This window comes from Bombyx mandarina, chromosome 15, assembly GCF_030267445.1.
Source record: "Bombyx mandarina strain Sakado chromosome 15, ASM3026744v2".
NCBI classification, from domain to species: domain Eukaryota; kingdom Metazoa; phylum Arthropoda; class Insecta; order Lepidoptera; family Bombycidae; genus Bombyx; species Bombyx mandarina.
The window spans coordinates 8,345,933-8,370,134 of record NC_143221.1 but is presented as its reverse complement, the minus strand read 5'-3'; the positions used below and the strand labels follow the sequence as shown (position 1 = coordinate 8,370,134).

Genomic DNA, 24,202 nt, shown 5'->3' with positions numbered 1-24,202 from the left:
AGAACGTGCATTAAAGCCGTTTGCAAACAAAAAATGATTACTGATACAACAGCCAAAACTGCTAACGAAATATAGTTTTATTAATGTATAGAAAGAGCTAACTTAACGCGTGGTTTGTAGACACGCTGAAAGGAACGCCTTACCTAAAACAGAACCTTACCTAACACAAAAAATCTCATACTTCAATTTATGTATATAATATGTAGACGAGATATACTTGTCGTTTAACTTCTATATATTTTGAAATATAATCAATCGATAATTTTTTGCAATCAGACATCAAATCTAATATATTTTATTACCAAAGCGTAAGGCATAAAATGGGAACTCACCGGCCAAATAAGGCTACACACTCGACTTTCTTTTGACTATGACGTGGGTCGATACTGGGTCCGTTACTCACCAACATTTCTAAATAATGACGTAACAACAGTAGTATGTAAGTATATGTTTATTGAACAAAATAACGGCAAAAAAAAAATTTTTTACAATTATTTGACCACTGATCACATCGTTTCCAGTACTTAATTTCCTAAAAATAATAATTAAATAAATACAATAAAGACAATGATATTGCAGTAGGTAGCGGCTTGACTGTGACCCTAGCATCGTTAATGTCAATGAGCTGCGGCGATTACTTACCATCAAGTTTTATTATTGCTTAGGTCGGTGGACGAGCTCACGGCCCAGCTGGCGTTAAGTGGTTACTGGAGCCCATAGACATCTACAACGTAAGTGCCACCCCCACTTGAGATGTGCGTTCTAAGGTCTCAGTATAGTACAACAGCTGCCCCACTCTTCAAACCGAAACGCATTACTGTAATTACCAGTCGTAACCGATGCTCCACAGGAGAGGACCAAGGACTGATCCTTGCGGAACACCGCGCTCGACGAGGAAGCGGAGCACTGCTCCACCGTGTCCAGTGCACACCACCGACCTGTCTCCGCTATCGGTGCTGACTATCAGTGATTCAACCATTGAAATATGGATCGTCTACTGTCGCATTTATAATAATAACCTTTTTTCATTCATCTCTGTTCGCTTTACAATTACAATAGTTACAATAGTTCGGTAATGACGTCTTCGTGGCCTAAAGGATAAGACGTCCGGTGCATAATTTGTATCGAGCGATGCAACGGTGTTCGAATCCCGCAGGCAAGTGCAATTTTTTCTAATGAAATACGTACTTAATAAATGTTCACGATTTACTTTCACTGATTTTTATAATTGCATTGATAATTGAGATCTCAATAGGATTGAGCGAATGACTGATCTATTCCTTAAACAGGAACCCATGAAATCACAGAACCAAACACCACCTAACCTGTGCATTATAAAGATAATATACCGAGGAGGTTGTAACCGCAAGTTTTTAAGCTTGGACTCATTCGTCCTTAAAATAACACGGATTTTACGCATTAATCATGCTATTTAAAATTAACGATCTCTTCCTTTTTGTTACTTAATGCAGTTTCAGGCCATAAGGCAAAAGTACAAAATTGAAACAAACAAATTATGTATAATGATTTGCTGACAAATGTCACCAGTGCATGTCAAGTTTATTAAACTCAATAGGGCTAAACAATAATTTTGAAATAAATTAAAAGTATTCGATTATTTATAGACATAAAATTGTTAAATCACTCTCGTTCTTTCATAGACACCCAGGAATTTATGACAATTCGGACAATTATGCTCCACGTTTTTCCAACGTTTCGTTGTATACGGAATTATGCAGCAACACAGCCACCTGCAAGACAAATACAATGGTAATCAACAACAGGTGATACTGGTAGTTTTCCAATTACAGCACAAGAGCGCATTATGCGGCATAATGCTCAACGTTGAATGTTCCAACTACAGCAACGCTTCGCACAATCGAGCACTCTAAAAAGTACTGCTCTCGCGTGATACTCGCAATCGATACCGACTCAGTGACAGAAAATTGACAAGTGTTTTTTCTATAAGTTGGCATTGATCGAAATTTTGTTTATATTATCGTTAGTAATATTATTTAATGTTGAAATTAAAACTGTGCTAACTTAGCGTACTCTGCTGATGCATTTGAAAACTAATTCACGTTCCAACTAAGCTTCAGCATAATTCGGCATTGTGCGTCACTGAGTCGCATTATGCTCTGTAATTGGAAAACTACCACTATGTTGTGTCTTGAATAAATTTGGAGCTCAGTCGTAGTAGCTTTCTTTGAATAGCCCCCCTAAAATACACCATAATATTGTGTAAAAACGAATTTCCTTAACGCCATAAATTGATAATATGTAGTATGTCCGCTTATTTTTAGAACGTTAGGTCATGCAGCATCGGTCGTCCGCCGTATTAGAGTAAGAAAGAAAAAGTTCCAGCAGGGCTATAGAAATACGTCCATATACTACTATTTTTCTTCTTGTTTCTAGAAATATACTTCCATATATGGCATAAGTTTGCAACATATCCGATTGTAATGTGCAACTCATGGTTTAAATGCACCAAACCCAACTAACCGCTAATAATAAAGATAAATCATTTATTCGAACAACTTGAATCATTCATATTAACAAAAAAAAACACATAAATTACATTTTACATTGGATTGATGGGATGACGTAGGCGAACGATGTTACATCAATCCCATTCAATTTTGTACTTTAATGAACCTTATGGTTCGTAGCTTGCACTTGAGCTAGACTCTCAGCATTCTTTAGATACCATAGAGTACGTACCAGAACAATACACCCAGCACTGCAGCAACGATATGAGTGATGGTCGAATTTTTGTAAATAGCCCTCGTCATTATGTCTTCTTGGCAATAAGGGCACCTCATGCCTACAGGCTCCGAGCCTACTTGTAGAAGATCCATTTCAATGCATACTGAATTATCCGTGCTTTGATTTATTTGCTGATATGCTCTTGTGTCCACTAAAATTAATTTATATTTTAATGAAAAAGCGCCAAGCGCTGTGTTAATGTTACGAATATTGAAACTGAAATGTCCAATATTGTTTTTGGTTATACATAATTAAAGCAATTTCTTTCTTTTCACTGTACGTTTTACCACGTGAGTAAATACTTTAAATTTATCAACGACAAGTGTTTTGTTCCCGTCAATTCAATTGCAAATAAACACTTGAGAGTTTTGAAATGAATTGTTAAACTACGAGATTCGAAAGAATCTTATTTTGTGTTTAATGGAAGTACATATTTATGGAGCGAGGAAACGACGAAATACATATTTATGTCAATTTCTTTTCAAATAGATCTTCTTGGACAACCATAAATAAAGTAATAGATTAAGCTACCTCATCAGAATAGAATGGTGCAGTTCAACCATTACAATAATATCATCATCGTCAACATCAATTCATTTAATAAACCAGTAGAATGCGGCTTTTTTTTTTATTGCTTAGATGGATGGACGAGCTCACAGCCCACCTGGTGTTAAGTGGTTACTGGAGCCCATAGACATCTACAACGTAAACGCGCCACCCACCTCGAGATATAAGTTCTAAGGTCTCAGTATAGTTACAACGGCTACCGCCGAAACGCATTACTGCTTCACTGCGGAAATAGGCGGGGTGGTGGTACCTACCCGTGCGGACTCCCAAGAGGTCTACCACCAGTGATTACGCAAATTATAATTTTGCGGGTTTGATTTTTATTACACGATGTTATTCCTTCACCGTGGAAGTCAATCGTGAACATTTGTTGAGTACGTATTTCATTAGATAAATTGGTACCCGCCTACGGGATTCGAACACCGGTGCATCGCTACACGCGAATGCACCGGACGTCTTATCCTTTAGGCCACGACGACTGCTAACTGTAGGTATATTGAAGACAAATAATAAAAATGGAAGGGGTTGATTTAGAAAAGTAATACATACATTCAACCATTATAATAATATCATCATCGTCAACATCAATTTATTTAATAAACTAGTAGTATGCGGCTTAACTTTACATTGAAGACAACGAATAAAAATGGAAGGGGCTGATTTAAGAAAAGTAATACATGAGAATTCTGTTGGTTTGCTACTACAAATAACTTAAATCTTAGTTCCGAGACCTTGTGCCTCAACTATAGAGGACTACTTGGTTAAAGTTATGTTGGGCCAATGATCGAAATTCGACAATAAGTACTGACTTCTATGATTTAAATTCACTTTACGTATTCTCTTTTGGTTGTTAGTGGCAATTTAAAAATAAACTTGATTATTTTAAATAAATGTATATTGATTATACTATTGAGACTGAGAAGTGGGTGGACTGAGTTATGAATAATTTGATAACGCTAAATCCTGTCGATGGCTATTATACAACAACAAAAACAACAATCGATTGACAAACGGAGAACTATATATTTTATTCGGAAGTCGTTTTTAATTTTTTAACTCCTGTTGAAGTTTAATTTATTGTTTCTTCTTCTTCCTTAAAAAATACACGATATTGTATATGAAAACATTTCGAACTCGATGATTCCTAGCGCAAAAATACGAATATAATATATACATAACATGTACTACATATTTACATGTAACTATGTATAAACAAATTTTACGCTCAAGGTAACACAATTGAAAATAATATTTATATCGCGAGTGAGCAATAAAAATAATATTTCACCGCATTGGGAGAACGGTACCTGTTCGTTGTTAGTCTAAGGAGCTATTCCTACGCTATGCTGTAAGTGAGCTCACGGGGCTCAACATGAAATAGTTTGCTAGCACTGGCCCTAGCAAGAGCAGTGCTTCGCAGAATCTACCACCGAATCATTGTTTTGTGGGAAAGTTACGTCTCGTATTGATACCTTCACTTCGGGAAAGTTCTTTTACACCCCGTATAATATTGAAAAAAAGTAGACTAATGGACTAAAAAAAAGACTTATCTTCTTAAATCGTAAGCATAGAATAAATAAGTACATTAAAATCATATCTCTGCCATGGAAACACATATCGCGAAATACATGTGTAGGTATTTAGGTAACAACGACAACAAGCAACCAAAAGAATGCATTAGGTATCACTGATTTTATGTTCTTTGCTCGTCAATGTAAATGTCGTTAATATTATTACATGATGATAATTTTTCATAATAAAGATAAACAACTCTTGGGTGTTGTGGCCTTAAGTTAACCAGAAGCTATAGACACAACATGTATGCGATATCTCGGTTTTGATTTGAAATCAGTCTCCACAGTCTTGCAATAAATTGGTTGGCTGCCCTATCCTTGAAACGGGAGAACCTGACTAGTTCATGATAGAAACGGTTAGGATAATGGTACCGACCTATAAGGGCTCAACGAATCTATCAAATTACAATAATAAGAAAACATTCGATTCACTGTACTTATATTTGTCATTGGTTATTTAATAAGAACGGCGTGCAGAATAAATAACTTAGCCTTAATTTTGTTATTTATTTATATATTCTAGATTCTTATATTTTTGCAACGTCAACCTATAACATTCAGATGAGAAACATTAATAATACTTACTTTTGATTATTGAAGATTACAGAATTCCTGGCGTGTGCGTTAGGCGGCACTGTCAATACCTACTAATTTAACGAGCACTCACGGTAAAATCAATTATCGCTGTGTTTATTATTATCGAAACGTAAAAAGTATTCATTCAGTCTTTTTTTTTCAATGTTAAATTTTTCTCCTCTTATAGGTGTCTTCTTTTTATGAGAGCATTTAAAAATGCAATAACAACGAAACAGTTATATCCATCGGTTATCGAGGTGATAACATTTCTAAGTGGAGCATGTAGGTCGTAATACTGCCATACATGTGTGTACTTATTTTGTACATTTATAGATTGATAATAATCATTATCGTGATCATTATCATATCATTTGCAGATACAAGGGACTTGCGTATTCACTATTAGTCAATAGAGCTATTACTTTGAATTCGAAAACAGTTTGACTTTTCGTATAACTTTAATTATTGAAGTTTTTGTATAAAATCAACTTATAAAATTCATAATTTTATAATTTGATAAGCAATATAACGCGAATGTAATATGTTGATAATAGAAAACAACGACAATCAACAAACATATTTTTTTCAAAACTTACAAGAAGATTTGTTTAATCAACATGGAATGGACTTTTTTTTTAAATTGACATAGTTTTATTAAATTAGTTTATGTTCTCATCTTTCTTTAAACACGATCAGATAATCAGGACCATCGAGGCGACTTTCCGCCAATATAAGAAGCACTTCTAGCCCGGTTAGGTCTAGCGTAGGCAGCGGCTTAGCTCTGCCCTTTTTTTAGGATTGAAGGATTACTGGTGGCCGGAGGCCTTTCCAGTTTCATCAGGACACGTGGGCGAGCAAAGGCTCCGCCAGGAGGGGTGGGATTTGCTAACAGCTGCCCGTGCGCCTCCGAAGGAGGCCTAGCAACTCAAGAGCAGCTGCTTCGCGAATGCGCCGGATCGGAACCGCTGAAATATCCGGCGAGAAACTCAGCGAGCTGATTCATGGGTTAGGTTGCACGTCGAACTCTTTCCGATTCGGGGAGTAGTCAGCAGCGGCAACGATAAGGCGATTATCATGATCCATAGCCCTAATCTCTGCCCTGCATTGCTGACGTTCATAGGCTACGGTAGCCACTCACCATCAGGTATTACTACCTACTATCACCATCAGGCTCACATCACTATCAGGGTCGTCTACCTACAAGTGCAATTAAAAAAAAAAATTAAATCCGTCTCAGGTTGTCAATTTCAAGCGTCCGAAAAATCTAAAACTTTGAAAATGCGTTGTAACACAATATCCCTTATCGTGACCGCCACAAATTACATATCCGACTCAAACGAGGTTGCAACGCAAAGCCGCCGTCAATACATGTCTTGTCCTGTTAGCAAATCCCGACTCTCCTAGCTGAGCCCTACTCGCCCACCTGTCCTTGTGAAACTGGAAAGGCATTTGGGCCACAAAAAAACATATTTTGTCAGATGCCCCGGATGCCTCTTGGTGCTTTAAGCTCTTCAAGTACTGGTCACCGTCCTCGTCGAACTCGTCCAATACTCAAGTTACTCCAATACTCCAAACTAGCCCATAGACACAGTCCACTAGTTTCTCGCCGGATCTTATCAATGAGTTGGGAAACCGACCTGGTGGCAAATTCAGCGAAGCACTGCTTTGGCTGGAGCTAATGCTAGCAACTCGCTCAGGTTAAGCCCGCGAGTTCCGTGACCTACTAGTCAATGAGTAGCTGGAATAGTCCCATAAGCTACCAGCGAACAGGTAGGAATTTTCGAACTGAAACCTCTTTGCGTGCATATCGATAATTTTATACGGATTAAACGCCATAACAAAATATTAGTGACAAATGTGAGACATTTTTGTCCAAGAAGAGGGAGAAAGCGAGTGAGAAAGATCGAGACCGATTGAAAGAGAGTGAGAAAGGACGAACTTAGCATCATGCACAGTGCCATGGAGTGAGAGGAGGGAGAGAGGGGAACTTTCAATGGTAATTTTGTCGCATAACGTTTTGTACTACAGTAAATGCAGATATTTTTTATTTATTTACATTGTCATTAGTATGTATACGGTGTATAAACAGTGAGGTAAACTTGTAAATAAACACTTTGTGATAAATTTGTAAATCGTCTTAAACTAAGCAATTGTTGAGAGTAATATATTTGTTATCTTTTTGTTAATTTACAATGTTTATGTATGTTAGTTCTTTTGAAGGTTAAGAAATTTAATATTGACGTCTTTTTTTTTATGATTGAAGGATTACTGTTGGCCCGGAGGCCTTTCCAGTTTCACCAGGAAAAGTGGGCGAGCAAAGGCTCAGCCAGGAGGGATATTTTTTTTTTTTTTTTTTTTTTTTTTTTTTTTTTTTTTTTTTTTTTTTTTTTTTTTTTTTTTTTTTTTTTTTTTTTTTTTTTTTTTTTTTTTTTTTTTTTTTTTTTTTTTTAATGCTTAGATGGGTGAACGAGCTCACAGCCCGCCTGGTGTTAAGTGGTTACTGGAGCCCATAGACATCCACAACGTAAATGCGCCACCCACCTTGAGATATAAGTTCTAAGATTTCAAGTATAGTTACAACGGCTGCCCACCCTTCAAACCGAAACGCATTACTGCTTCACGGCAGAAATAGGCAGAGTGGTGGTACCCACCCGCGCGGACTCACAAGAGGTCCTACCACCAGTAAAATAGTATAAGACGTCTTAAGCTTTAGGTTAGTATAAATATAAACGAGATTTAAAAATTAGTTTGCCAAAGAAGTTTCACTCCTGACATGTTTACTTTGTACGCATGCACTTGTTTTTTACCGGTTTACTTCTTTGGAGAAAGTAAGACTATCAATGCGTGGCCTAGCAATTTATTTATCTGTATCTGTATTTCTTATATGTACCTATGGATACAGCTGTCCTTTTAAAACCTAATTTTTTTTATTCAGTTGATTGTAATTTTGGTAGCACCAATCATAGAAGTAAAATGATATTAATAACTGTGATTAGGATACACCAAAATTGCAGAGATAGAAGAAACACACAAAAAACTACCATTATAATAATATGATAATGGTCAAGAAACTGTTTTTCCGAGGTAAAATCACAACATATTACTTACATTTTAATTTAATGAACTATGTAGATCTTTCAAACTAAAGTGTATCTCGGTCTTATGTAAAGTAATGGATCCGTATCTAAATTCCACAAATGGCATGGAATAGCCATTTACTATTTAATTTCATTGAAGAGAGGCGATCTCACAGTAAAGGGCTACTATTACTCGTGGATGAAAATCAAACCCCTGCCGGTAATGAAAAACATGCTTGCCAGGGAAACGCCAAAGATTCAAGAAATACCCAGAAGGATTTTTCAAATCAGGATGAAAATTGAAAACAGCTAACTTCGTCCTTGCTAAAATACCTACGTATTTGAGGAAAAAACTCATATAAAACGAAACGAAAATATCCATAAAGTCTTACAGTGCCAATAACGAAAAAGGATGTAAGCATGGTGTTGACGTTATAATAATATTGTTTTAATTGTAATTTTAACGTTTTTGCACATACATATTAAATTTAGGTTAAAATAATAAAATAAAAAGTACACAAGAGGAAGAAAAATAATTTAATTTAATACAATTGAAATTTTATGCTATTTTCCATCATTTAATGATACATTATTTTTTCATCTCACCTTATCTCCTCTATTTACCTTTAGTTTTCGCCGCAAGAAGCTTACTTAAAAGTAATAATGTGGGGATGTAGTTTAATTTACTTAGTAAAACGCCTTTAAAAATAAATGACTGAATGGTTTTGCCCCTTTGCCTAGCTAATTCCACCTTTTAAAAAAACACACACACAACCTCAAACAAAACAAAAATATTTTTGACAACAAATAAATAGTAATGAATGACAATTTATATAAATTCAGTGGTATAAAAGAGCGATTTTTTATTATTGTTGTTAAGAAATCGTAACAATGGATGTAGATCTGTTAAGACCCGGCACTGTGCCCATTTCACCTGACACTATATTATGGTTCGAGTTTCTCTTACATCCAGAACTGCTAAAAAATCATCTCAGCAACATAATCCAGGTTAGTACAAAGACAGAAAATATATTGAGCACTCCGGACTGGTTATGACTTTTGTACTGATAAACTAAAAGTGAATATAGAATAAGAAATAACTTTACAATATTTTATTGGCTATTTACTTAAAGACATTTTGTATTTACTTATACTTAGGTGATACTAATGTTAGGCTCCTAATATGCCATTTGATCATATTCCAATATTTTTAAAAACGCTTTAAACAATATTTTAATCATACTGGATTGGTTTACTTAGTTTAATGGAAAGCTTTAAAGATATCTCAAACTACACCTCTACAAACACCATATTCTTTCAGAGCCATCAGCATGTGAACTTATAGAGGAATTTTTTGTCAGTTGACTCCAAGGGTGCAAACTCGAAGCCTACTAGTGAACGAATACCAGATACTGATGCTCCACCCACCCACCATTGGCGATTTCATCTCCCATACAGTTTACTCGAAACAACTGGCTTTGAAAATCCTTGGACTGAAGTGGCAGCATCATTACATTGGAACCTAGGTACTGGAATGTCACGACTTGCAAATTATTGGACACATTTAATTTTATAGAAAAAAGGAATTACCGATGTGTTAAACAAAATAGTAGTAGCTAGTAGACAAACTTTCAAATTTATCAAAACTTCAATGCCAATTACATAGCATGGTTATAAAATATTCAATTTATTTGTATACAGATACTTTGGAATTGAATCTAGCACCTCAAATACAGCACCAACTCATGCAAGACCTTGTTTACATGGCCACAGATGCAGGTTTTGCTGTACCACCACAGGTATGTATGACTGTATGGATGTTAACTGATACTAATGAAAAACAAATTTAGCTGATCAAAAATTATAAAATCTGTTCAGAAATAAGTTATTTTCAAAAGTTTTTTTACTTTTTATTGCACATAAAAATGATCTTGAATATCTCCATCACTGGATGTTTTGAGGTTTTTATCATGTCCCTTTATTCAGAGGAATTTGAAGAATAAGTTTAAAAAAAATGAAAAATTTAAAAAAGTAAGAATTACTTGTATATTTTGTTTTTAGTATGTTGTACTTGTCAAACGTGTTGGGTAGATGGAACGAAAGGCAATTCTTGTAATTTGAAAATGTTCGTAATTCTTATGATAATTGAAGTATGAAGAAATACATCAATCATTTTTTATGATAAACACAGCCTTCATTTTATCATTAATTCAGGCATACTTCAATATTTTTTTTTATCATTATTGTAAAATTATTACAAGAAGTTATAAAATTATTGCAACAATTCTATCTAATTTAGATATCTGATTGGATCTAAATATAAAATGGTATTTTTCACTAAGTGAAATTGTTCTTAGTAGATATATTATATCACTGACACTAAGTAATTATAAAATTAAATTAAACAATAATTATTTTCAGGAAATACCAGCAGAGTTAATGCAAAAGCCACAAGTTATATTTGCATTAACTCTATACCACAGATGGACATTGAGATTCCCTGTGAAGGCGGCTTTGTATGCTAAATCATCAAAATATACATGCACATGTAAGTTATTACAAATAATGCAAATGACAATGCGATGACAAGTAACTTGATTAAATTCCTTTATTGATGTTGTAAATAATGAAAGTTTGCTAGTCCTAAACACAATATTTTTTTTATTTTTTTATTTATTGCTTACATGGTTGGACGAGCTCACAGCCCACCTAGTGTTAAGTGGTTACTGGAGCCTATAGACATCCACAACGTAAATGCGCCACCCACCTTGAGATATAAGTTCTAAGGTCTCTAGTATAGTTACACGGCTGCCCCACCCTTCAAACCGAAACGCATTACTGCTTCACGGCAGAAATAGGCAGGGTGGTGGTACCCACCCGCACGGACTCACAAGAGGTTCTACCACCAGTAATTACGCAAATTGTAATTTTGCGGGTTTCATTTTTATTACACGATGTTATTCCTTCACCGTGGAAGTCAATTGTGAACATTTGTTGAGTACGTATTTCATTAGAAAAATTGGTACCCGCCTGAGATTCGAACACCGGTGCATCGCTCAACACGAATGCACCAGACGTCTTATCCGTTAGGCCACGACGACTTCAAAGTATCCTTAAGTCACGAAATATTAAGAAAATACTAAATTAAATTCAGCTAAAATGTACTTGTTTTTGGTAGTTACTTTTGAGAGGGTTCCAAGCATAGTACCATCAAGGATAAGTGAGTACTTTTAAGAAATTTGTTTCATATAATATTCTGCAGTAGTCACAACAAACAATAGATAGGATTTACTAGTTCAAGATAAAATATCAGTGATGACTATTGATTCATAGTATTCAAAAACTAAATAATGGGTTAAAAAAGTACACATCTAATGACTTGTTTATTATGGAACTTTGTTCTAGGCCTGGAATGCAGACAGATGGTGGCTACCCTCCATTGAACCAAAATTTCGAAAAAATATTACGTTTGTGTGAAGGAAATCGTACACATAGTATAAAATTTCTTGAAGAAGTTTTGTCCATGTACGAACTCACATCAAATTCTAACCGTAGAGAAACTAAAAAAATTATGGTTCCGCCAATGGAGGCATTTATTCATCTCACTGAAGATTCTGATGAAGTAATTCATAACTGGGATGCTGGAGATATTCTAATTACACAATTTGAATTAGCGATGCAAATACACTTTGATCTTTGTTACAATTATTTTTTCTATGGACAACATGATTTAGCAAAAAAACATATACTTGGATGCAGAGAAAATTCGAACCTATTAGACAGAGAAGTGTCCATCTATGGATATGGTCCACACAAAGTTGTTCCTTGGGGTGAATTTTATTATGCTAGTATGACTAAAGATGATATTATTGGTTATATCAGAGCCCTCAACTTAGGTCAAGAAGTTTTAAATGAAGAAGCATCGTTATTGCAAAAACTCCAAGAATCTATAGCTAATCATTATACTGGCATCATTGCAGTTTTACAGGCTGATAATTTGGCTCGTGAAATTCCGATGATTCACAGACAAGTTGTTGAGTTGGATATACAAGGATCAGCGTCAAGTGGTGCATTCACAGTAGCCAGAGATCTCCTTAATCGGGTATCGGCTCTGAATGCAGTTAGATATGCTCTCGAAGGAGGTATACCCTCTACACATCCAGATTTCTTGAATAAATTCAAAACAGTTGGGATAAAGTTTTTCGATCTCCTCTTTTGGGCTCTTGGACCAGTATTACTATCAGATCTTTCTTCAGAAGACTGGCAACACTTACGAATGTTTTTCTTACATTTGATAACCTCTCAATGCAGACTTCCAATCGATAGAATAGATGAGTATATGAAAAAACATATTGGTGAAGCAGCAGGAAATATAAGAAAAAAACTGATTACCGATGAGCAACTTAGCATAATTCTGAATGATCCAATTAACAACGACGATGAAAACATGGAAATTCCTCGGGAACTACTCACCGACGACTGGGAAACGCCTGATTTTGATTTCAAAACTGTCCCTGAATTGGACATGGGCAGATTAAAGAAACGTCTCATCGAAGCTTCGACGGCTGATGACGTGCGCATGTGTCTAGTGAAACTGGCAATGATGTCTCCTTCGTTGCCTTTGTGGAAGTTAAGCCCGTCGTGGAAACCAGCAGGTGTATTGGGAAATGCTTTGATGTCGCTTAACAGAGGATTTTTGCAAGATTTTGGCTATGTAGTCTCGGGCGCAGCGCGAGCTCGTGCCGAATCGGGATCTGCACGAACTGCGTTGTCTCTCTTGTCGGTGCTTGAAGGAGAAGCTCGTAGTCAACTAGGCGGTGGCACTGATCCAGTGCTGTATCGACTGTGCCGACAGTTATCGTGGGAAGTACTGCTGCTGCAAGTCAACGTGATGCTCTCCGAGTGGCCTCACCATAGACTCAACCTTACTGCACTGGCAAATAAATGCAAAGCATGCATTGCAGCGGCTAATTCTGGTGACGGTATCATACCACGACCACAGGTAACGATTTTTTAAATCTACCCTATTTGTTCAATGTCTTTGCATTTAATAAAAAATCTTTAATTTAAATCAGGTTTTAGAAGCGTGCTGGAGTTGTTTGGTTAATTCGTGCGAATGGGAAGGTCTGGGTGTAACCACAGGCCCTGGAGAATTAGCTTCCGCTCTTTGTGCGGCGTGCTTTGAACTACAACGCGGTAAAGGCTCTAGAAAATTTCCAAGACCTCTATGGGACTACGGTATGTAAATTTAAGGCACGCTTGATCTGTTATGTCCTAACCTTTTTTGTATATTTTTTGTTCTTATTTATTTATTACGTTTCTATGTATGTATGTCCCATTTGGTATTAAGTGGTTACCGAAGCAGGACATCACCATACCGCCACCCACCTGGAGACATGAGGGAGAAGTCCCAATTGAATATTATAACGACTAGCCCACCCTGCAAAACCAAGCACATGACTACTTCGCATCAGCACAGTAGTCAAGACGGGATACCTTTAGGGGCCCACAATACCTCCTTCCACCACTAACTACATGAATAACATATCGACGCTTGAAAGGCAAACGTGACTAAGCGACAATGCGTGAACTTTACAGTAGACTAATTTAAAGTTGAAATACCTGAAAAAAAATTTTATTTTAACGAATCTAGCTGTAGGATTGAAATGATTTTAATAGACCTAGAAATATATTTTTTTGCGCATCGAATATGGTTATTGCCTATCATTTATGCATTTTTTTATTGCCCTTGTAGGCAGACGAGCATACGGCCCACCTGATGGTGAGTGGTTACCGTCGCCCATGGACTTCAGCAATGCCAGGGGCAGAGCCAAGCCGCTGCCTACCACCTTATGTATAAAGCAGTTATTGTCGCTTAGTCACGTTTGCCTTTCAAGCGTCGAATTATGTTTATTTTAATTTTTTCAGCGTTATCGGTGTACAGTAACGGCCCAAATATTTCAATGAAACGTAGCGCAGGAGGGATGTCCCATGCGCGTGAAATGATGAACGCGGCGGCTGAGTCGCGCAACGCCTTCAACGGCTTCCTGGCAACCCTGCGCGAGCCACTCGCGATCAGCATCATGATGTCGCTCTTGGCTAGAATACACAACCTGCTGATCGACGACAACTCGCTCGAACTCAACACTGAATACACGAGTTTGTGGCCTTCCAGCGTTTCAAACATAAACAATTACAACATAAAATTCGTGTTAGAATCTCTAACCGATATGTTAGAGAGGAGCCTCAAATTGTACCCTTACAATACTTCGTGGTGAGCGTTACTTTACTTTTAATTACAATACTACTAATACATTTGAAAGATATATCCCAATTGATTAAAGTTGTCTATAATTTTGAAATCTATTTAGAAATACTTATACTATAACATTCTATATTAAGAAATACTTTGCGGGAAAAAGATAGAGCAAGAGCGATGATTTAAAAAATATATATTATGAAACTGTTTCCCTGAGTTCAGTCGTAGTTTATTATACGTAACTAGCCCTACTCGCTCGCTTCGCTGGGCATTTAAAATTAACATTATTATTTATTGTCATTATTATTAGGGATTTCAACGGTCATGTAAATATTAGCCTATCCATTAAGTACATGTATTTTCTACATGGATACCAAGTTTCAAGTCAATCGGATGCATGGTTCAGTAGTTATAACGGAACATCCGTAAAAACCACTAGATTTATATATTAGTATAGATTAACCCCTTGAGTGAGGCGGAAACGAATTTTTTTATTGAAATACTTTCTTATTCACGAACGATTTCCATGCTGAAGGAATAAATCATCAAACCCGTACATAATAAGCTCAAGCTTTCCTGTGTTCACGTGTAGGTGTCTTATGTACCTTGACCGCGAAGCAATAATTTTTATCGATTTGAAAAGTGGGCAACATGGTATTCTGTACAATTGAGACTTTCACGACCATATTATTGGTGGTAGGACCTCTTGTGAGTCCGCACGGGTAGGTACCACCACCCAGCCTATTTCTGCCGTGAAGCAGTAATGCGTTTCGGTTCGAAGGGCGGGGTAGCCGTTGTAACTATACTTGAGACCTCAGAGCTTATATCTCAAGGTGGGTGGCGCATTTACGTTGTAGATGTCTACGGGCTCCAGTAACCACTTAGCTCGTCCACCCATCTAAGCAATAAAAATAAATAAATAAAAAATCAAGATGGGTGATCTCTAAATACCAATGAATACTGGAAATGACAGTTTTCCGTAATGCCGGCACTGTTACTGCAGGCTGCGTCTGTACGGCGACGTGGAGATGGCGGGCGGGCGCTGGTCGGCGGCGCTGCGGCGCTACCTGTGCTCGCTGGCGGCTGGCTCCTGGTACTTCTCGAAGCGCGCCCCGGACGAGACGAGCGTGGCGCGGCGGGCGGCGCGCTGCTGCGTCGCGCTGTCGGCGCCCACGCAGGCCGCGGCGCTCTGCCAGCTGCCCGACGAACCCGACTACACCACCGCCTTCAAGTGCTTCGCCGAAAAGGTATCGTGATCTGAACACACTCCGTCTGGATACACCTCTCGAGTGAAGCGCTCACAAACAATTAATTTTACTTACTGTTACTGTGTATTTATACTATCTATACATATAAATAAAATTGGTGTGTCTGTTTATAATATTGAAATAACCGCTTTTTACTGCATGCATAATAATATGAATATATATATACAGTACATACACCAAAATAACATTTTTTACAATTTTTGTTCCGGCTAATCTCTGGAACGGCTGGACCGATTTTAACGAGACTTTCACTGATAGGTAGCTGATGATATAAGGAGTAACCTAGGCTACTTTTTTTAGACTAGCTTCGCCTAGCTATATCATATAAGATGCGCGGAAATCGTTCTCGATAATACTACGAAACTGCCACAAAGTAAATCTAAATATAAATAGTCAAAGAATAAGCAATTCAGTACCTTTTTCAGTTTCTTTAGTAGCTAATAAGGCTATGTCAATAATAAAACAAAATAAAAAATAAATACATAAATTTAAAATTCAAGTAGATTATTGTCGAAGTTCTAGACCATTCGCCGAACCCTATTAATATTAAATAGATTTTTTTTATTACTTAGATGGTTGAACGAGCTTACAACCCACCTAGTGTTACGTGGTTACTGGAGCCCATAGACATCTACAACGTAAATGCGCCACCCACCTTGAGATATAAGTTCTAAAGTCTCAAGTATAGTTACAACGGCTGCCCAACCCTTCAAACTGTAATGCATTACTGCTTCACGGCAGAAATAGGCAGGGCGGTGGTACCTACCCGCGCGGACTCACAAGAGGTCCTACCACCAGTAATTACGTAAATTATAATTTTCCGGGTTTCATTTTTATTACACGATGTTATTCCTTCAGCGTGGAAGTCAATCGTGAACATTTGTTGAGTACATATTTCATTAGAAAAATTGGTATCCGCCTGGGATACGAACACCAGTGCATCGCTCAAAACGAATGCACCGGACCAGATATGTGTCGTTCGCGAACGAACGAATCGAACGACCCGGGTCTCAAAACCCGCGCGAACGATAGGGTCACTTCAAAAAATATGAGTCGTTCACTAGATCGACTCGTTTAACAAAACCTACGAATCAGAAGAAAAGAACCATACGACAGTCATTCGGGTCATTTCGGGTTGCCGGGTCTCGCCCCGCGCCCGTCTCGGTTAGACGTTCATTGTCGCATAATGACGCATAACGCATTTGAATTGTTTTGATCTCACGTAAACAATCGAACTATAACAGTTCCTTTAAATCGTTATTCAATACTAAACTTTATCCAGCCAGTGACCTGATAATATTAATTACGCCATAAATTGATGTGATAAACGGTAATCCAAACGTTCGACTGAACGGGTCGTACCAACCGGATCATTTTGTCAACAGGTCAGTATTGATCTGAATCTCTAAAATTGAACGAATGACACATATCTACACCGAACATCTTATCCTTTAGGCCACGACGACTCTACGACGACGACGACTATAGGTGGTGAATTGTAAAAATTCAGACTCGGTTTAAACTTATCGATGACGTTGAAAATTTCAGACTGGCAACGCTGCGGACGCCATGGACGGTTATTACGGTTGTCTATGGGACGGCACTCTACTAGAGGTGGCGGTCGCTTTACACGCCCGACGCGGGGAAGGCGGACGCAGACAGCGAGCGGTTAAGGCGGCCGGTGCCCTCGAACTCAACGCCAACAACAGCGAAGACATACAAAGAGAGGCGGCAGCCACAAGAAGAGCACGACTACTGCGCGCCCTCACCAATCAATATGTCGCATAAATATAATAAAAACTTCAAAGATTGACTTGTGTTTTATTGTGTTACTAGGCAGCGGCTTGGCTCTGCCCCTGGATTTGCTGAGGTCTATGGGCGACGGTGACCACTCACCATCAGGTTGGCTGTATGGTCGTATACCTACAAGGGCAATAAAAAAAACATACCTCAATGTTAAGTGTAATTAATCATAAATATAATTCCTTATCACTCTATGGCTCATAAACTACCAGTCGATTTGTAGATCATAACTAAAAATCATATCTAAAAATCAAACTAGCGAACACGTTGGCTTAATTGTTTTAATTATTATAGCATGTGCTATGTTCAACCCCAAATACGCGTTTTCGGCAAGGTAAAACCTATTCTATGTGTTAATCCAGGTCATAGACTATCCGCAAAATTTCCTTTAAATCCGTTTAGCCATTTTCGTGGGTATGATTAACACATACCTTCACATTTGAGATATTAGGTTCGAGAATGCTTCGGAATTAACATCTGCGGCATCAGTCAAATTATTTTTTGCAACAGCAAACAGAACAGTATGAATTAAATTGTAATAATACAAAACACTCAAGCGTACACTATTCTTTATTTGATTTATAGATAGATACTTTTTGAACGATTACCTCTCGTAAGTTCCGATGTATTTATGGCAATTTGGACAAAAATGGTCCACGTTTTTACATGTATCCGACGCATACGGCATGCAACAGAGGCAACTGAAAAAAAAACAGCAAATTTATTTTAAAGTTACTTTATGTAGTGTGTAATTTAAATGCTATGAAATATAGTTATTTGCCCGTCACTCATTTTCAGCTCTAGACTCACACAAGAGTCATTCCTGGAAGTTGACTCAGGATCCACAGTGGCAACCACAAGAAAAGACTGAAGTTGAGGTTCAGGAAACCCGAAAATAAGACTATTTATTTTGAATCTTGGATAAAACAATAAGATAACTAAGAATTCTGACCCCTACTTCTCTTACCGCGAAACGGGAGACAGTAAAATGTGAAATTACACTTGGCAATAATACATTAAATTATTTAAAAATTTTGCCCAAAAAGACAGCTTTTGACCTGATTCGAAACGTAATTAAAACTATTTTTATTATTTATTCACGTTCATTATTAAATGAATTTTATTATTTTCGACTAATTCGAATACTTTCCAGTTTGGTCAGGGACGCCCGAGGTATTTATTATACGTCGATATTTGAATATTGTGCTTACTAAAATCGTATCTGCCATTTCAAATTTCTAGTCATTAACGATTCTTTTAACATTTTTCACACAAACGCGAGATTAACGCATAGGTAACAGGAGTTTTAATTATGTTTGCACTCGAATATCGAAACAAGCACTGGTTTGAAATACATAATATTAGAATTATTATTATTTGCTAATTCCCATACCAAACCAAGCACCAGAGAGCAGCGGCAATGTGCGTTTTCGAGGTAATACTGTACTTTATGGCACTCCTAATGGACGCTCGACAAAACGGGCAAATGGTGTCCGTGTTCCCCGGACCCAATAACGGTTTCTGCAACAATCGTCGAGAAGCACGCAATTATATAAGTTGAAAAATTATTCAGTCATATAGGCGGTAGTGCAGTAGTTAGAGCTCTTGACTGCTACGCCAAGGGTCATAGGTTCGAGTCCCACATGGGACAAACTTTCGTGTGATGAACAGGTTTGTTTGCTCTTTGTCTGTGAGCTTATTAACTATTTAAGCATATATTTAAACGTTTATAAGTGTGTATCTGGTACCCAAAACACAAGGGATACTAATTTAAGGTCGGATGACCGTGCGTAATATGATCCCAGTTATTCATTTAGGTATATATTTTTATTTATATTATATTCAAAAGATCCTTCATGAGAATAGCTGCTTCGATTTCTGCGACCCTGGCTTCGGGCAGAGTTACTAGGTACATCTATCATCTTTTATTCGTACAGGGCAAATTACTGAGTTATCGCTCTCTCCTAATATTTTGTAACAAGTACTGATGATAGGACGTATATAAACCCACTGTCATCAAATACCACTGTCCCATCTTTTTTGCTGAGAAGTGCTCATAAAGGACACGGAAAATCGTGGGCCAAAATGTAATAACTTGGAATGTAGTCTAAAAAATTTGTCATATTTTTTTATATAAGAATATAAAAAATCACCTCAATCCTCTTTCTGGGAACGGAGAAAAATGAGAAAGTTAGTTTTTGTCGGTATAACGGTGTGATCGATTTAATTAATCGATTACAGGATTATAAAAAGAAAAACATTGCACTAGGTAATTAATGCAAAGTAATTAAATGAGCGATTTATACTTGTTGTATACAAGTGCGGTATGTGCCGGATTTAACTGCGATTATATACATAAATGAAGAAAAAGTCTATTATTACTTAGCAAAGTAATATGATTATCGATTTCAAATCGATTAAAATCGATTGTATTTTTGATGACAGCTTGGACAGTAAGCTGACATGACGTTTGTTCATAGATTATACAATTATTTTTTGGCGCTTGTTGGTTTTTTCTGCTCTACTCGTTTTGTATCTTCGACGCATTTTGAGTGTGTATCTATCGGGCTGTTTTTATATTTTCAACGATCACTGCTTTATTATTACGGATCCCAATTCTGCCAGCCTTGTACGACAATTGCTTCTACACTGGACAACGAAGATCGCTCACACGTTTGACTTGAAATTGTTGCATTGGATACTGTTGAAATTATGGATCGCTGTGTGAATTGTGGGATAGCAATTCCATATTCCATACCTGATATATATCATTGATATTCATTCATAATATGACATTTAAAAGATTATCCAATGGATATAATAAACATTTACTTATGCTTAAATAAGTTATTATTCAGCTCTTTTAAAGAGATTGTAACATAACCTAACTTTTACTAAATCTTTATTAACTCGGCTCTCAGATTGAGAAAACTTTTATAATTTTCAGCAAGGTACTGATAAATCTGAATCTATTAATTCATATTAGTTTTATCACGTTACATTCGGGCCCAAAAATGTATGTAATCGTTTCAGTCTCCTTTCGGTTTGAAAAATAGAATATGAATACGAAGACGGTGTTTCCCGAGCGCTATGACATGTCCTTCTTCAAACGAGGCTTGTGGAGAGTATTAAGCGGTAGGCAGCGGCTTGGCTCTGCCCCTGGCATTGCTGAAGTCCATGGGCGACGGTAACCACTCACCATCAGGTGGGCCGTATGCCCGTCTGCCTACAAAGGCAATAAAAAAAAAAAAAAAAAAAAAACGTCACGTGTCAAGATGGCCGTAGGTTTTCACCTTGTGTGATGCTGTGAACTCCACCGCGGTAGCCATTTAATACAATACGAACTTGACTGCCCGTTTAAGCTTAGTAATTTTTCCCATTGTTTAGAAGTTAATAAAAACTCCTTGACATTACTGTTACGAAATGTTACTAATTGATATAATTAATAAAGTATTTATAATACATTTAAATAATAATACCAAGTGGGTACTGTAAAATCATTTTTAAAATAATTTTACATTTTCTTTTCATTATTTTTCTACTTATTTGTATAGATCGGACAAATAACCAAGTAATATTCCCGAATATATAATACCTACCTCAATCGCAGGAACTTGATACACCGTTGTGGCCAAAGGTCCACCTTTCCCATGGTTTTCCATGTTTTCTATCTAATAAGATAATAAATAAAAATAATAATAATGCTTATAGTAGCATACAGTTTTATGATTAATATTTTAAGTGGATAAACACCCTTGCAAATACTATCTTACATTCATACACACATTAGGCGAAGCTAATAAAGCGTATTAAAATAAATGTTTTCGGTGGCGATATTTCTGCACTCTGATGTCAGTAATAAAAAGCGGTTCCGAGTTTGTAAGTATCCGGGAACGTTTCCAATACACCCTCTATTTATGTTGTTATTTTTTATAAATGACTAGCTGACCCGGCAGACTTCGTAGTGCCTCAATCGATAAATAAAAGACTTAACTTTATTTAATTCCGAGAATTTTCATATTTATCTACATTTTAAACCTTTTCTGAACATCGACAAATAATTCAAGACCAAAATTAGCCAAATCGGTCCAGCCGTTTTCGAGTTTTAGCGATACTAACGAACAGCAATTCATTTTTATATCCTTATATAGATAAAGCACGTTCGAGACCCTTATGTACTTTCAGTTTTAGGAAAGTCATAAAATTATGCTAGGTTCACAAGTGATCACGATTAGCAACCGTTACACAGTCGTAGCCGCACGAAAGGTCTCTATGCATTGGTCTTAAACACCAAGCCCCTGAACATTAGTTCGATTTTCCAACATATACCTATGTGTACTTTAAAATAGATCATAATAAAGTTTGACTGATTGCAGCAGATGAGGTGCGACATTTGTCGCAGGGTGACTGAATGTGTATTATCTCAATATTTTTCATTCATGGGATTTTTATTTTAACTGTAAATAAAATAAATAAAGTCTTTTTATTACTAAATAAGTTTAAATAAGTTTTGAAATGTAAAGTTTTCATTTCAATATAGGAACGCAAATCTGAAACTGCGTTTCACATACCCTTTTATGTCATTTTGACCCAAATACGAGTATGTGTTTTTTTAAATTAAAATTTCATTCTTTCATCGTGATCATAATATTATCATAGGAGCAGATTCAAATACAAGCTAAATGCAAATAGATATTCAAAACTTGCCCTGTAACACCGAATCTAAATATAAATAGTCAAAGAATAAGCAATTCAGTACCTTGATTGAATGATTTAACACTATCATGCAGTTATTAAAATATAATGTAATGAAACAAGACAACGCCACGCGTTGGACATCTGGGACGTATTAAAACCGGATTTTAAACATGTAACCACTGACCGTGAATCTCTATAAATATAGAATTTGAATTAGAACATAAAACCTATTAAAGTTTTCTACACGTGTGACGCAATGTTCTTATACAAAAAATCTAAACATTTAACTGAATTAAGCACAAACTTAAAGGCGTAATTATTATCTCAGTAGATACCAGATTTAAATTAGAGCAGCTAAGTATTAACGTTGGCGGTTTTGTTCACGATTGACTTCCACGGTGAAGGAATAACATCGTGTAATAAAAACCAAACCCGCAAGTTTTAGTTTGCGTAATTACTGGTGGTAGGACCTCTTGTGAGTCCGCGCGGGTAGGTTACCCACCACCCTGCCTATTTCTGCCGTGAAGCAGTAATGCGTTTCGGTTTGAAGGGTGGGGCAGCCGTTGTGACTATACTTGAGATCTTAGAACTTATATCTCAAGGTGGGTGGCGCATTTACGTCGTAGATGTCTATGAGCTCCAGTAACCACTTAACACCAGGTGGGCTGTGAGCTCGTTCACCGAACTAAGCAATAAAAAAAAAAGTTCAAGGTTTGAAACTGTCGGTATTCTATATCATTAAAATTTACAGTTAGAATCAGTCTATGACCGGTAGGCACATAATATTTGGTGGGCCTAAATACTGTAATACTATTTAGCTAAGGATGAAAATAGTGTTTACTTCGCTTTTAGCGAGATGTGGATATAAATAGATCGAAGTAAATGTGATTATAAATGGAAACCCTTTTGATTTTGGTTTAAAAGAGGTTGACTTTGTGTTTGGGTAACAATAACTATGTATTATGAGTGTCATTTACAAATAGGTAGGGGATTCCATAATAACAATATCTACTTATAAGTACTATTCATCATTCAACAAGAAACAATAAAAATTTGCGAGGCTATTTTGTAAGCAAAGCTGCATGCATAAGTATAGGAAACCTTCCTTTATCTTCCTCTCCAGCTTGAATGCAGTCCTCAATCTGTATTTTTTTTTATTGCATAGATGTGTGAACGAGCTCACAGCCCACCTGGTGTTAAACGGTTACTGGAACCCATAGACATCTACAACGTAAATGCGCCACACACCTTGAGATATAAGTTCTAAGGTCTCAGTATAGTTACAACGGCTGCTCCACCCTTCAAACCGAAACGCATTACTGCTACACGGCAGAAATTGGCAGAGCGGTGGTACCTACCCGTGCGGACTCACAAGAGGTCCTACCAACAGTAATTACGCAAATTATAATTTTGCGGGTTTAATTTTTATTACACGTTGTAATTCCTTCAACGTGGAAGTCAATCGTGAACAATTGTTAAGTACGTATTTCATTAGAAAAATTGATACCCGCCTGCAGGATTCGAACACCGTCGCATCGCTATATGCGAATGCACCGGACGTCCTATCCTTTAGGCCACGACGACTTCGTATGTGTATAAAAAGGGACCTAAAAT

At 36.9% G+C, this 24,202-nt stretch overlaps 3 protein-coding genes across 3 annotated transcripts; 1 reads left to right on the top strand and 2 right to left on the bottom strand.

Annotated features, from left to right (window-relative positions):
- Window positions 1-1,514: 1,514 nt before the first annotated feature.
- Window positions 1,515-5,760, bottom strand: LOC114249391 (lipopolysaccharide-induced tumor necrosis factor-alpha factor homolog). Its single transcript, XM_028182944.2, has 3 exons — window positions 5,493-5,760; window positions 2,722-2,917; window positions 1,515-1,751 (listed from the first exon to the last, which is right to left on the bottom strand). Coding segments are annotated over exons 1-3 (312 nt in total). The 5' UTR covers window positions 5,494-5,760; the 3' UTR covers window positions 1,515-1,636.
- A 4,118-nt stretch (window positions 5,761-9,878) lies between these two features.
- On the top strand, window positions 9,879-17,898 carry IntS8 (integrator complex subunit 8). Its single transcript, XM_089733100.1, has 8 exons — window positions 9,879-10,086; window positions 10,262-10,359; window positions 10,982-11,108; window positions 11,966-13,562; window positions 13,636-13,798; window positions 14,489-14,834; window positions 15,823-16,066; window positions 17,636-17,898. The coding sequence occupies exons 3-8, from the start codon at window positions 11,101-11,103 to the stop codon at window positions 17,873-17,875; spliced, it is 2,598 nt and encodes an 865-aa protein (XP_089589226.1). The 5' UTR covers window positions 9,879-10,086; window positions 10,262-10,359; window positions 10,982-11,100; the 3' UTR covers window positions 17,876-17,898.
- A 544-nt stretch (window positions 17,899-18,442) lies between these two features.
- Window positions 18,443-22,426, bottom strand: LOC114249347 (lipopolysaccharide-induced tumor necrosis factor-alpha factor-like). The gene is made up of 3 exons (XM_028182874.2): window positions 21,490-22,426; window positions 19,284-19,411; window positions 18,443-18,591 (listed from the first exon to the last, which is right to left on the bottom strand). The coding sequence occupies exons 1-3, from the start codon at window positions 21,550-21,552 to the stop codon at window positions 18,495-18,497; spliced, it is 288 nt and encodes a 95-aa protein (XP_028038675.1). The 5' UTR covers window positions 21,553-22,426; the 3' UTR covers window positions 18,443-18,494.
- Between the last annotated feature and the right edge of the window lie 1,776 nt (window positions 22,427-24,202).